The 12,643-nt window shown below is 36.2% G+C and overlaps 1 protein-coding gene across 2 annotated transcripts in view; it reads left to right on the top strand.

The window, feature by feature from the left end:
• Positions 1-12,643, top strand: part of DNAAF9 (dynein axonemal assembly factor 9) — a 168,810-nt gene that overhangs the window by 28,563 nt on the left and 127,604 nt on the right. For both annotated transcript variants that reach the window (XM_074230098.1, XM_074230097.1), the window contains exon 3: positions 5,378-5,497. In XM_074230098.1, coding sequence (XP_074086199.1) covers positions 5,378-5,497 — 120 coding nt within the window. The remainder of the gene's footprint in view (positions 1-5,377; positions 5,498-12,643) is intronic.

The raw sequence follows: 12,643 nt of genomic DNA, 5'->3' as shown, positions 1-12,643 counted from the left end.
ATAGTTTTAGCTTCTTTGCAAATATGAATAACTCCATTTTTAAAAAGCAGAAATACCTGGTCAGATTCATTGGGTGATTTGAAAATCTTTAGATAGTCACTCTATTTTTCCAGAGGAAAATTTTTTAAAATTCTAAAATCTTACTATAATTTCAATTTTGATCAGTTTATAATTGAGTTTATAAATGATCAAATTTACAATGCTAATAAGTTTACAATGATCAAGTTTTTAAAAGAAAAAATGTAAATTCAGATGATTTGATTGTAACAGATCCTGCTTTCCCTTTAAAATTCAGCTCAAATGTCAACTTACATAAAATCTTTCCTGATTTTCCCAGCCAATGATATCCCCCAAAACAACTTGTATTTCTTTTGTGTTATACTGTGTGCATATACTCATTTGTATATGTCTTCTCTATCTGAGGATAAGGTCCTTGAGGCCAATCACTTTTGCTTTTGTTTCCATAACATTTAGCACAGTGTCTAATAAATGCTTGTTAATTTGATTGACTTGATGTGATTATTTCTAAATGTTTTTCAGAAAATCCCTTGTAATTTCAGAAAATCCTATGTAATTTTTTTTTATATGTATGTAGACATTCCTCAAGGCTTTGTCCTGGTCCCTCTTTCTTTATATTCTGGCTTTTTGGAGATATCATCAACTTTTATGAGTTTAAGAATAAGCTTTACAGATGAATCTCAAATTTCTATATATAAAACCCCAAATTTTTTAAAAATTTATTTTTGTCCATATGCATATGCATATTTCCAAGTTACAAAATTTCCTTCCACCCTATCTTTCCACCCCTCTCCCCTTCTTAGGGAACAGTCAGGTTAGCATTTTACATATAAATTTTGATAAACATGTTTATAATTAGTAATTAGTAATCATGAAGAATTAGAATTAAGGGGAAGAATACATAGGAGTTAATTTTTATAAAGTTTTCATCAAATTTGGAAGGGTTGGTGTATGTGTGTGTGTGTGTGTGTGTGTGTGTGTGTGTGTGTGTTTTGTTTTTCTTCCTCTGGATGGGGATAATATAGTCCATAGCTAGTCAGATAGAGTTGACTGCTGAGAGGAGCTACTTCCATCAAGTATGTCAATGTAGTTGTGTACATTGTTGTCTTGGCTCTACTCCCTTCACTCAGCATCAGATCCCATAAGTCATTCCATACTTCTCTAGAGTCCAACCATTTATGGTTTCTTATAGAATAGGATTCCATAGTATTCATGTACCCAAATTGATGGGCATCCCCTCAATTTCCAGTTTTTTGCCACTACAAACTGCAATGAATGTTTTGGAGCATGTAAGACTTTTCCCATTTTTTATAATTTTTTCTGGATATAGACTTAGAATTGGAATTGCTGGGTCAAAGGGTATGAACAGTTTTATTGCTCTTGGAGCATAGCCCAAATCTTTTCAAATCCACTCAAAAATTAGCTATTTGCTGGATATCCTCTCTTAGTAGATGTCTATCAGCACTTCAAACTCAAAAATATCCCCCAAAGAATTCATTTCTATAGTCCATGGGAAGTCATCCCTAGATTAGAGAAGAAAGTGTCATCAGATTCTGGACATGCCAAAGAATGTTATTTATGTTAATGCAGACTTTTTTTTGGTTCTTGTGAGATTTTGTATGTTTTAAGAGGATTTGACAAAAATGGTCTTTGAGATTGTTGGATCCTAGAGGCAGTTCTTTGGGGTTTTCATAAGTTTGTAGATAGGTTCTTTCTGGTTTAAGGAGTGCCTTGAGCTCACTTCTGAGCTACTGTATAATCATGTAGACTTAGGCAAAAGAATTAGGTCACAGGATTACTTTGTTAGGAAAGTTCAGGCAGGAACATATTAACTGGAAGGAAACACAAACCAATTAACCCTATTTTTAAACTTGCCTTTAAGAGGACAGATTCAGACTATGGGTATGTTTCTGGTAATGTGTCTGAAAGAGAACAGGTCTCTGCCTAGATAGTAAGCTATGTAGATGTAACTGGAGGAAAATTAAATTAAATATATATTTTTTTTAAAAAAGATATGTAGGCATCAAGCCCCAGCTAGAAATTCTTTCCTTTGGGGCAAAAACAGTTTTGAGAAAGATGATTGAGAAGATAGTGAATTAGGACAATAATGCATTATTGATGGAGGTGTGAACTGTTCTAGTCATTCTGGAGAGCAATCTGGAACTATGCCCAAAGGGCAAAAAAATAAACCTGTTCATACCCTTTGAATCCAGCAATACCAATACTAGCTCTGTATCCCAAAAAAATAATAATAAATGGGAAAGAAAAGATATTGAGAAGAGTCTAGTTATGTTGTGGTCATGTGAGACAGAGTAGGAGGGGAGGTGAAACTGAGCTATACCCCAAAGATTTTGTGGGTGGAAAAGGGAGGCCACAATAATCCTGGAAATGGTGGTCTGGAGGAGGGTGAGAGATTGGGATCATGGACAGAAGAGAACCAAAAAGCGCAGTTTGGCAATTCTTTGGACAGCCCTGGAGAGAAAGTGTGACATCCCTGATTGCCCCATCCCTGATTGGTTCTGCTAGGCATTTCAGTACATGCATCTCATTAAGGACTTGAATTCCATTGGTGATTATTTGAAACTTTTATTAGAATATTGAGATTCTCAAGACAGGGCCAGAAAACTGGAAAATCGGAAAACCATTAAGGGAACAGATAAGAGAACATCTGAGTCTTTCTAAATTCTATATCCTATATATCCTATACACACACATGTTATCTAGTTGTACAAGTATTAATACAGTGTTTTCTTCATTGCTAGGGATGGTGAGCTAATTGCATTCAGGCAGGAAAGCTCATGAGCAAGTTAATTAAAAGTCTACTCAGTAGCTGACCCTGTTCTATCAGGGCTTCCTTTGCTTTCATTTACTTAGGAACCAAACATTCTATTTATTATTATGGAATGTATGGAACTTATACAAAAATTGACCATGTACTAGGACATAAAAACCTAATGATCAACTGCAGAAAGGCAGAAATAGTGAATACATCTTTCTCAGATCACAATGCAATAAAAGTCATATGCAATACTGGGCCAAGGAGATATAGACCCAGAGCAAATTGGAAACTGAATAACCTCATCTTAAAAAATGAGTGGACCAAAAAACAAATTATAGAAAGAATTAACCATTTTATCCTAGATAATGATAATAATGAAACAACATACCAAAACCTATGGGATTCAAAGCAACTCTCAGGGGATATATTATAGCTCTAAATGCTTATATGAATAAATTGGAGAAAGAGGAAATCAATGAACTAAACATGCAACTAAAAAAATTAGAGAAAGAATAAATCAAAAATCCCCAATCAAATACCAAATTAGAAATTTTAAAAATCAAAGGAGAAATTAATAAAATTGAAAGCAAAAAAACTATTGAATTAATAAATAAAACCAAAAGTTGGTATTATGAAAAAACCAATAAAATTGATAAACCTCTGGTCAATTTGATTAAAAAAAAGAAGAAAACCAAATTGCTAGTATTGTAAATGAAAAAGGTGAACTCACCATCAATGAGGAGGAAATTAAAGTAATAATTCGAAATTTTTTGCCCAACTTTATGCCAATAAATTTGATAATCTAAGTGAAATGGATGAATATTATTATGGAATGTGCTGTCTTCATAACTCTTCAGAGAAAACTGGAAAAACAGACCACAGTAAATGACTTTCAGTTGTCCTTTTATTTGTACAAATGGCAAGAGTATAACATCAAATTATCAAACTCCTCCTGGCCAAAGTATTTTTCCTGCTTTTGAGAATGCCAACCTTGCAGACTCTGCTGTGCCATGTTAGGAATGTGAGTGGTGAAGTTAATAAACACCTAGGGTCAGAGATGCCTTATTTGTCAAGACTTAATGAAATACCTTGGCTTGCAAAGTTTCTGGAATTATGGGATATTCTGATTTTTCAGTTAATTATAACTCTTGTTGCTTATCTGTTTTTCCTATCGGAATGACAATAGCTACCCCTGCAATCCCCTTTGCTTCCTGGCATTTGGTATTTAGATATTATAGGCTATGGAATTTATTGTCTGAACAGAATAGAATCCTAAATTAGCCTTTTATTAGGCTAAGCCCACTTAGTTTGTTACAAACTGATCCTATTTTTTACTTTCCTTTTCAACCACACCTCACTCTTCCTTCTGTCTCTTCCAGCTTTATGATAATCTCATTTGGACCCTAACTTTTCACCATGAGGTCACAGGGACCCCATCCTATTTTGAAACTATATGTACCCTTCTCTGCTATTCTCCCAGATCCTGTTCCATTTATGTGATCCTAATATGGGTTATAAAAGCAATCTAGCCCAGGCTTCATCTAGACCCTCCATGGCCTTGAGCTGAGGCAGACTATGTTCATCTGAAGTTGTTAAAGATGGTGGGGCTGGGCTCCTACTTCCTTCCTTATGGCCCTTCTCTTTCCTTTGGGCTTCTTTGGCTCTCTTCCAAGTCATCTCTCTGTGGCTACAGTTTTTCTGATACTATTGCTTTTCCACTCATTCATCTCTATGTGATGCTTTCTTATTCCAGTTACTCATAGTCTTAGTTTGTGAGTGTGGTTGGAAGAAGGAAAAGCTGGGAATTGTATGTACATGGGTCTGAGAAAGTCGGTTTGTGACTCTTTTGGGCTGTGGAGGTGAGTAAACAAAAGTATGTGAGTCAGGATTTAAACTGGGATAGTGGGGTTAAGAGAACTGGTGAAGTAATTGCTGGAAGTAGTCATAGGCCAGTTTTTTTGGCAGCAAGAAGATTGCTTTAGGCCTCATTGCTTAATCTCATTAATCTCACCTTGATAAACCTTTAAAGCTCTTATTTTTTCAATAAATTTATTCATTTTTCAAACTACCTGTAAAGATAGTTTTTAGCAATCCTTTTTTTTTTGTAAGGTTTGATGCCTTTTATTTTTTTGTTGGTTCCAAAAGATCTCACATCCTTCCTGTAGAGCCCTTTACAACTCACACAGTTCTTTCCTAAGCCTATTCCTAACCCACTTGAGAATCTCTCCAAAGTTCTCTAGCCATTCAGGCTGCCATGGAAGGAGTTAAATGCAATCATATATATATATTGTTGGGTTATGAGCATCAGGAGTGCTGGAGGAAGAGACAAGAACTGCCTAGCCTCCACTAAAACAGGCTTCTAGCTCTGACTCAAGGTGCTTTACACTGAAAATTCCTGTTCTTTCAGAGAGATTGTCTCAGCTTGGCTCCCCAGGTATGAACTTGGTTGAGAATGTTACTTTTTATTGGTCTTTGTCACTCTGCTGGTATTGCATACACAAGGTGAGGCTGAATGACAGCAATTCACTGGGGCTTGTTGTTTCCCTTGGTGTTCAATAGCATAACTTCTTTCCCTTGTAGGAATTGATAGCAGATACAATGAAGGCTGCAGGGAGCTGGCAAATTACCTGCTGTTTGGTTTGTACAACCAGAGTATCAGTGATGCTGAGAGGCCGGGGTTTGCTGAAGAAATCCTTGATGGTAAGTCTATAGTAGTTTCTTTTCATTTGTGAAAAAGAGACATTTTTAGGATTTTTATTTTCCTAGTTTATTTCTTAGCTCATTAAAAAAAAAACCCTTAGGGGCGGCTAGGTGGCTTAGTGGATAAAGTACCAGCCTTGGAGTCAGGAGTACCTGGGTTCAAATCCAGTCTCAGACACTTAATAATTACCTAGCTGTGTGGCCTTGGGCAAGCCACTTAACCCCATTTGCCTTGCAAAAACCTAAAAAAAGAAAACTCTGAATTTAACTCTTTCTGCCTTTTTTTTTAATTAAGGGAAGTCATATTACTATTTCCCATCGATGCTGTATGCATCATACTCCACTTTCTGTCTCCTGTCCACATGCAGGATGGTCCTGAGAATGGCCACAATATATACCTCTTGGAAAATAAATGAACTGTAGTAGAAAAAGCAAACATCAATTAGGAGTTCCAAATGCCCTTAATAAGTTTCTGGCTTCTTTTTAATTATGAATCACCCTTGCACTCCTGTGGGTGTTTACCTCCCTACCCGTGTAGGCAATGAGACCTGTTGGGAGAGAATCTTCTCTCAGGCTGCCTGGTAGCTGCTTTCCTATGTAAGCTTGTCTTCCCACTTGTTCTTTTAAAATAACTCTGCAAGAGCTCTCCTTATAGGAAGGACCTTGACCCTGAACCTCGATGTAGAATTAAGTTTCCTTTTGACAGCAGAATCTCTGGAGTTGGTTTTCGGTACCACTTTTGTTAGTGAACACGCAGGCTAGGGTGATATCAGCTTTCTCCTTTCCTGCCTCACCTCTCTTTGGTGTCCTGTGTTTGTACTGCTTCGGGCTGTTGCCTGGGGACGACTTCTCTGCCAGATGGAGCAGTAGCTACAGGGAAAGGCAGATAAACACAGGACAAGAAAGAGAGCTGCTGCTGTTTTGGTCACTTTAGGGAAGTAAAATGAAAGGAAACATCTGAAATGGAAAAATAGACTTGATGCTTAATCTGGGGATAAGATATCTCCTGAGAGTCAAAGTTTTTCCACAGATATTCTCTAGGTTCCTTCCAAAGCTACTTTGAATAAGTAAGTGGGAAAAATACAAGAAGGGAGAACTGAAATTCATCATTTTTTTAAATCCCAAAGCAGAATCCTTTGTAAAATCCTCAAATATGATTTCAATTTTAATTTAAAAAAAAATCCTTCTATGATCTCCACTCCTCTAAAGGATGATAGAAGTCTTATTTTTGTTTGAGCTCTTGTGGATACTGATACAGTTCATTAAACATATAAACAGTTCTTTAGACAAGCCCCACATTTTACTGTAGAAAGTACAACTGAAACTAATATATTTTCTCTCCAGTAACAGCCTATTTCCCAGGCTCTTCTGGACAAACTGAGGCTTGCTGTGATTAGTTCTACTTGGTTTAAAATTCCTGAAGACATGGGGCTACTGCTGTGGGAAACCCTTGGGATATAGAAGAGGAGATTTAGAATCATTTCCATGGATGGGATCTTTTTACTCTAAGCACTGTACTAGATAGTTTTAAAACTGCTTTTCTGCCTAGTCTCTTCATTGCTTCTAACCATAACTTCCCCTTCTTCTCCCCACCCCCTCACAACTCCCACTTACGAGTGACATGTGCACCCTTTCTCTCCTCTTGGAATCTCTATTTGATGCCTAATGTACATCCCAAGGAAGTTTTAAGACATTTTTCTCCCGTGAATAAAATCAGTCCTAGATGAATCTTTTTGTTCCAATGAGCTCAAACTATAGGACTCAACCATCCTAGAAAGCAGAAGGAGCTAAGCTAAATCCTTCCTCCTTCTTGTTTACCTGTCAAAATAATCAACTTTAAAAATATGACTCAAATTTCAGCCCCTGCAAAAAAACCTTCCCAGGTCTTTTCAGTAAAAAGCAACTTCTTCCCTACCCACTGCAATCTCAATGTTTGTAACTCTTTGTTGGTATTTATAACTTTCTTCTTTGGTATAAATTCTGTCTCCCCAACTAGGTAATAACTTTCATAGGAAGAGGGGTTTGTCCCATGAGGCTAAGTGCAGAGTCTTACACATAAAGGGCGTTCAAGTATTGTTGGATTAAATGAAATCATAGATAAAACTTATCTTTTTTTATAATAGCAACCACATACTACTTTTACTCCCTAATGGACTCCATCTCAAAGGAACAAGATACCTATTAACTAGGCTAGAAGAAGCTACAGCTTATTTGAAGCTATGTAGCTTTTAGGAATCTGTTTTTGATTTCTCTCAGGAGACTTTCTTATTTTTCCAGTGCTGCATTCCTGTATCTCTTTGCTTTAGGTCAGCTCAATTCTGCAAAATATTGGGAGAGACACCAATTTAGAAAATGTAACATCTCAGCCATTGTGGAACTTGTGACCAAATGCAGAGATAAGGCATAAGCAAAGAACTATTAATATTCAGTATTAACACTTTAACTTAGAACATTTAAGTGGCCCAAAACAAAGTTCTAAATGAAGTCTGAAGGAGGAGGGCAATTACTGATAGAAGGTGGAGGAGACTTCTGGAGGAGATTTCATGTGAATTGGGCTGTAGAAAATAGGTGGGAATTCAATTGGAGGACAGGGAGAGAATGAGTTTTCCAGGAATGGAATAGGTCTTGAACTTCCAATAGGTCTTGAACTAGGCTTTTGAAGTGGATAGAGTTATGGAACTGGAGTCAGGAAGACTTCTCTTCCTGAATTCAAATCTGGCCTCAGATTTTTCTAGTTGTATGACCCTGGGTAAGTAGTTCCTCATTTATGAAATGGCAAACCACTTCAATATCTTTGCCAAAAAAACCAAACAAACAAAAAACATCCAAATGGAGTTATAGTCAGGTACAACTAAACTGACTGGAAAACAAAATATTCTAGGTTGGTAGTCTTTGTTACTATTATATCCCAGATATAGGTCCTTGTTAGTTACTAAGAGTTGAGAGGAAGTGAAAGATTACAGAAATGTGGAGGTCAAATAGGCAAGAGTGGGTAGGATTTTATAATCTGAGGTAAGGGAGAAAGAAGACTCAAAAGAAAAATATTCAGGTTTTGAAAACAGGAGACTTGAATGGTATTAACAGGAATTGTGAAGTCAGGAGGAGGATCAGGTTTAGGGAAAAAGATGAAAAAGAATATAGACATTTTGGACATACTGAGTTAGAGCTATCAGTAAACCAAATAAATGGAAATGTCCTTGAGGCAGTTGGAGATGGAATTCTTTGTGTTTTCTTCATTTCATTCTTTTCCCAATAACATACTAAAATTCTTAACATTCATTTCTAAAATTTTGAGTTCCAAATTCTTTTCTTCTCTGCCACTTTTCTCCCTTTCTTGAGAAGGCAAGCAATTTGATAAAAATTATACATGTACAATCATGTCTGGAACCCTTAAGGAAGGTCAGGACTGGAGATGAACATCTGGGAGTCATCTGCAGAGAGGTAATAGTTGAAGTCATGGTAATGAAGGAGATTGCCAAGGAAGAGAGTATAGAGAGAAGAGAGTAAGGATGGGTTTGGAAGGAAGATAAGCCAGCAAAAGAGAAAGTACGACTTAAATAGAAGCTATTAACCTTTGTAAGAATTGTCCTAAAAGAGGGATGTTTGGCTTCTGCTTGTAAGCCTTCCTTTTAGAGATGTTTTCTCAAGTCTTTCTTCCATGAACCAACAATCTTATTATTTGAAGCTGTATGCATATAGAGCATTTTGTATGCATCCTGCTTTAAACTTACCCTTCAATTTATTATACAGAATTTATTTGGATATTCTTAAAGACCAATGTGGTGTAGTGAGTTACATAATGGAATGGGAATCAGAAGACTTGGGTTCAAGTCTTGACTCTAATATTGACAAGCCTTGTGACCTCAGTCAAATTACCTAACCTATCTGAGCCACAACTTCTTCTTCTTCTTCTGACTCTGTCATCTGTATAATGGGAGCATAGATTTGGAGCTTGGAGAGAAGTCTTCATTTTACAGATACTGAGGATCAGAGAGGTCAAATGACTTGCCTTTAAATTAGATAATATTTATGAAACATTTTATAAGCCTTAAAACTCTATATAAATAATGTGCTCTTATTCATTCCTTGCACATGTTTGGACAAGGAATGCATAGTGCCTTTGAAGACACAAAGGAATATCCAGAAAAGGGTGAGAGGGTTGGCCCATACTATCAAATACTACACAGAAGTTGAAGATAAGAACCCTTCTTCCCTGCCCCCTCAAATCAAAGACATTTTAATTGGCAGGATCCTAGTAACCACTGAGAGAAAAAATTTCATTAGAGTGGTGGGAGCATAAGCTAGATTAAAAGGGACTGAGATTTAACTCTTTTTTTAAGATTTTATTTATTTTGAATTTTACAATTTTCCCCCTTATCTTACTTCCCTCCCCCCCATCTCCCACAGGAGGCAGTCTGTTAGTTTTTACATTGTTTCCATGGTACACACTGATCTAAGTTGAATGTGATGAGAGAGAAATCATATCCATAAATTATGAGACAGCAAAATTACATAATAAGATTTTTTTTAAATTAAAGGTAATAGTCTTTGGTCTTTGTTCCATCTCCACAATTCTTTCTCTGAATACAGATGGTATTCTCCATCTCAGATATTCCAAAATTATGCCTGATTGTTGCCCTGATGGAATGAGCAAGTCCATCAAGGTTGACCATCATCCCCATGTTGCTGTTAGGGTGTACAATGTTCTTCTGGTTCTGCTCATCTCACTCAGCATCAGTTCATGCAAATCCCTACAGGCTTCCCTGAATTCCCATCCCTCCTGGTTTCTAATAGAACAATAGTGTTCCATCACATGTATACACTACAGTTTGTTAAGCCATTTCCCAATTGAAGGACAGTCAAGTCACTTAGAATTTCCAATTCTTTGCCACCACAAACAGGGCTGCTATGAATTTTTTGTACAAGTAATGAGACTTAACTCTTAAGGGTAGTGAAACTTTTGTGATTTAGACGTTATTCAATATTTTAAAAAAAGACTCTTCCCTTCTACATAGATAAAATCATTATAGCTAGAATAAAATATAAAATGTAGACTGGGGAAAAAAATCTATGCATAAAGACATTTCTATAAAAATCTGCTATCTCAAGCCCTAGGGAAAAGATACAAAGATTTTAATACTGGTAAAAAGATATGAATAAATAGTTCCTAAAAGAAGAACCACTAAAAAAGTATCTAAAATTATCAATAATTAGAGAATTATGAATTAAAACAATTCCAAGTTTTCATTTCCCAGCTATTACATTGGAAAGATAGTAAAAGATAGAAAAATTCAGTATTGGTAGAAATGCGGAAAGATAGTTGAACAGATTTACTGTTGTAGAGCTGTTAGTCAACCAATTTGGAGAATGATTTAAAATTATTCAAGAGAAGTTACAAAATTGTTTCTTCCCTTTAATCCTACTATTGGATTGATACTTCAAGATCCATTATTGAAAAAAATGTAAAAATATTGATAATATCACTATTTGTATTATAAAATATAATATAAATGTAATATTAAAAAAGCTGAAAATTCCCCAAGAATTGGGGAATAGCTGATCAAACTGTAGTATGCATGTATTATGAAATATTATTGTTCCATTAAGAAGAAATATGAAAAATTTAAAGATATAGTGGAATACCTATACAAAGTGTTGCAAATTAAACAAAATAATCAAAATAACAGTATGCATATTACTATAGCTGTATAAATGAAGACAAATTTAAATGTCAGTAACATCCAGACTAAAAATATTGGTCCTCTCCCCCCAACATTTTTTTTTTTTTAGATTTTTGCAAGGCAATGGGGTTAAGTGGCTTGCCCAAGGCCACACAGCTAGGTAATTATTAAGTGTCTGAGGCCAGATTTGAATTCAAGTACTCCTGACTCCAGGGCCCGTGCTCTATCCATTATGCTACCTAGCCACCCCCCTGTTGTTGAATGGGAATTGGGCAGCACAGAAATAACTTCCACTGGTCCTTTTTTTTTTTGTATTTTTTTATTTTGATAAATAATTCCCAATTACATTTTTTTTTGCAAGGCAGTGGGGTTAAGTGGCTTGCTTAAGGCCACACAGCTAGGTAATTATTAAGAGTCTGAGACCGGATTTGAACTCAGGTCCTCCTGATTCCAGGGCCGGTGCTCTATTCACTGTGTCACCTAGCTGCCCCTGGTCCTTTTAAGAAATGGAAAACTACTACAGTGTGAGGTGACATGTGCTAGATATTGGTCACAATCACCCTTTTTTTGATGCTTTATTGCTTACCTTGCTCTGGGGAGTCTATGATATGGGGAACTGAATTGTAAGTTTGATGAATTTTTTGTATGCCAAAACAAATTTTAGCAATAGAAATTCCAGTTATTTAATGTTGTATATTTTGGAACCATAATAATTGCTTTGACCAGTTGACCCTAACCAAGCATGAATATTCTCCTGAAGTCTAAAATAATGCCCAAGTTCCATTTATAGAAAATGATTTGTACTCAAAAAGACTTGCTTCCTTCCTTCTAGCCTTTCCTGTGTTCAGAGTCAAGTTCTAAAGCTTTCTAAGGCTTTGTCAGTGTGATCTGACGACTTCGGCTTACTGCTCTGAGCCAGATGAAGCCAAAGGGCTACCAGAGACCTAACTTGCAGGACAGTTTCTCCGGGAGCAGGAAACCATCAGCAAATGATGTCTTCTGACTTGGGGCTATTTTCTTGGGATTGTTGTTTATTTTTCCTTCCTAGTGACCTACTTTGTGTTTTTCCTCTTGTAGTTTAACCTGATGCTTGGTCCCTTATGAAATAGATTACAAACCTGGAACTAGATGGGACACTTGACAGCAGAAAACTAAACTATATTTTTCAGTTCAACAAACATTTACTATGCACTTACTATGTGTGAGGCCCTGTACTCAGTTTTGAGAATAGTGCTCAATAGAATATAGATTCTGTTCTCAAGAAACATTTGATAGTAAAAGGACATGTATACAAATAACAATGATTTGAGAGAGGATAAAAGAGACAAGAGAGAGCCGGTAAGGATCTTCTCACAGACATCATTTCTTTTAGGGCCACAGTATTCTATTCCATTCCATTCGTGTACCCCAGTCTGTTCAGCTGTTCCAAAATCAATGGGCACCTTCTCTGTTTATGGATCATTTT

Source organism: Macrotis lagotis, chromosome 3, assembly GCF_037893015.1.
Source record: "Macrotis lagotis isolate mMagLag1 chromosome 3, bilby.v1.9.chrom.fasta, whole genome shotgun sequence".
In the NCBI taxonomy this organism is placed as follows: Eukaryota; Metazoa; Chordata; class Mammalia; order Peramelemorphia; family Peramelidae; genus Macrotis; species Macrotis lagotis.
Note: the sequence above shows the minus strand (reverse complement) of the source record. Positions and strands in the feature narration are given on the sequence as shown.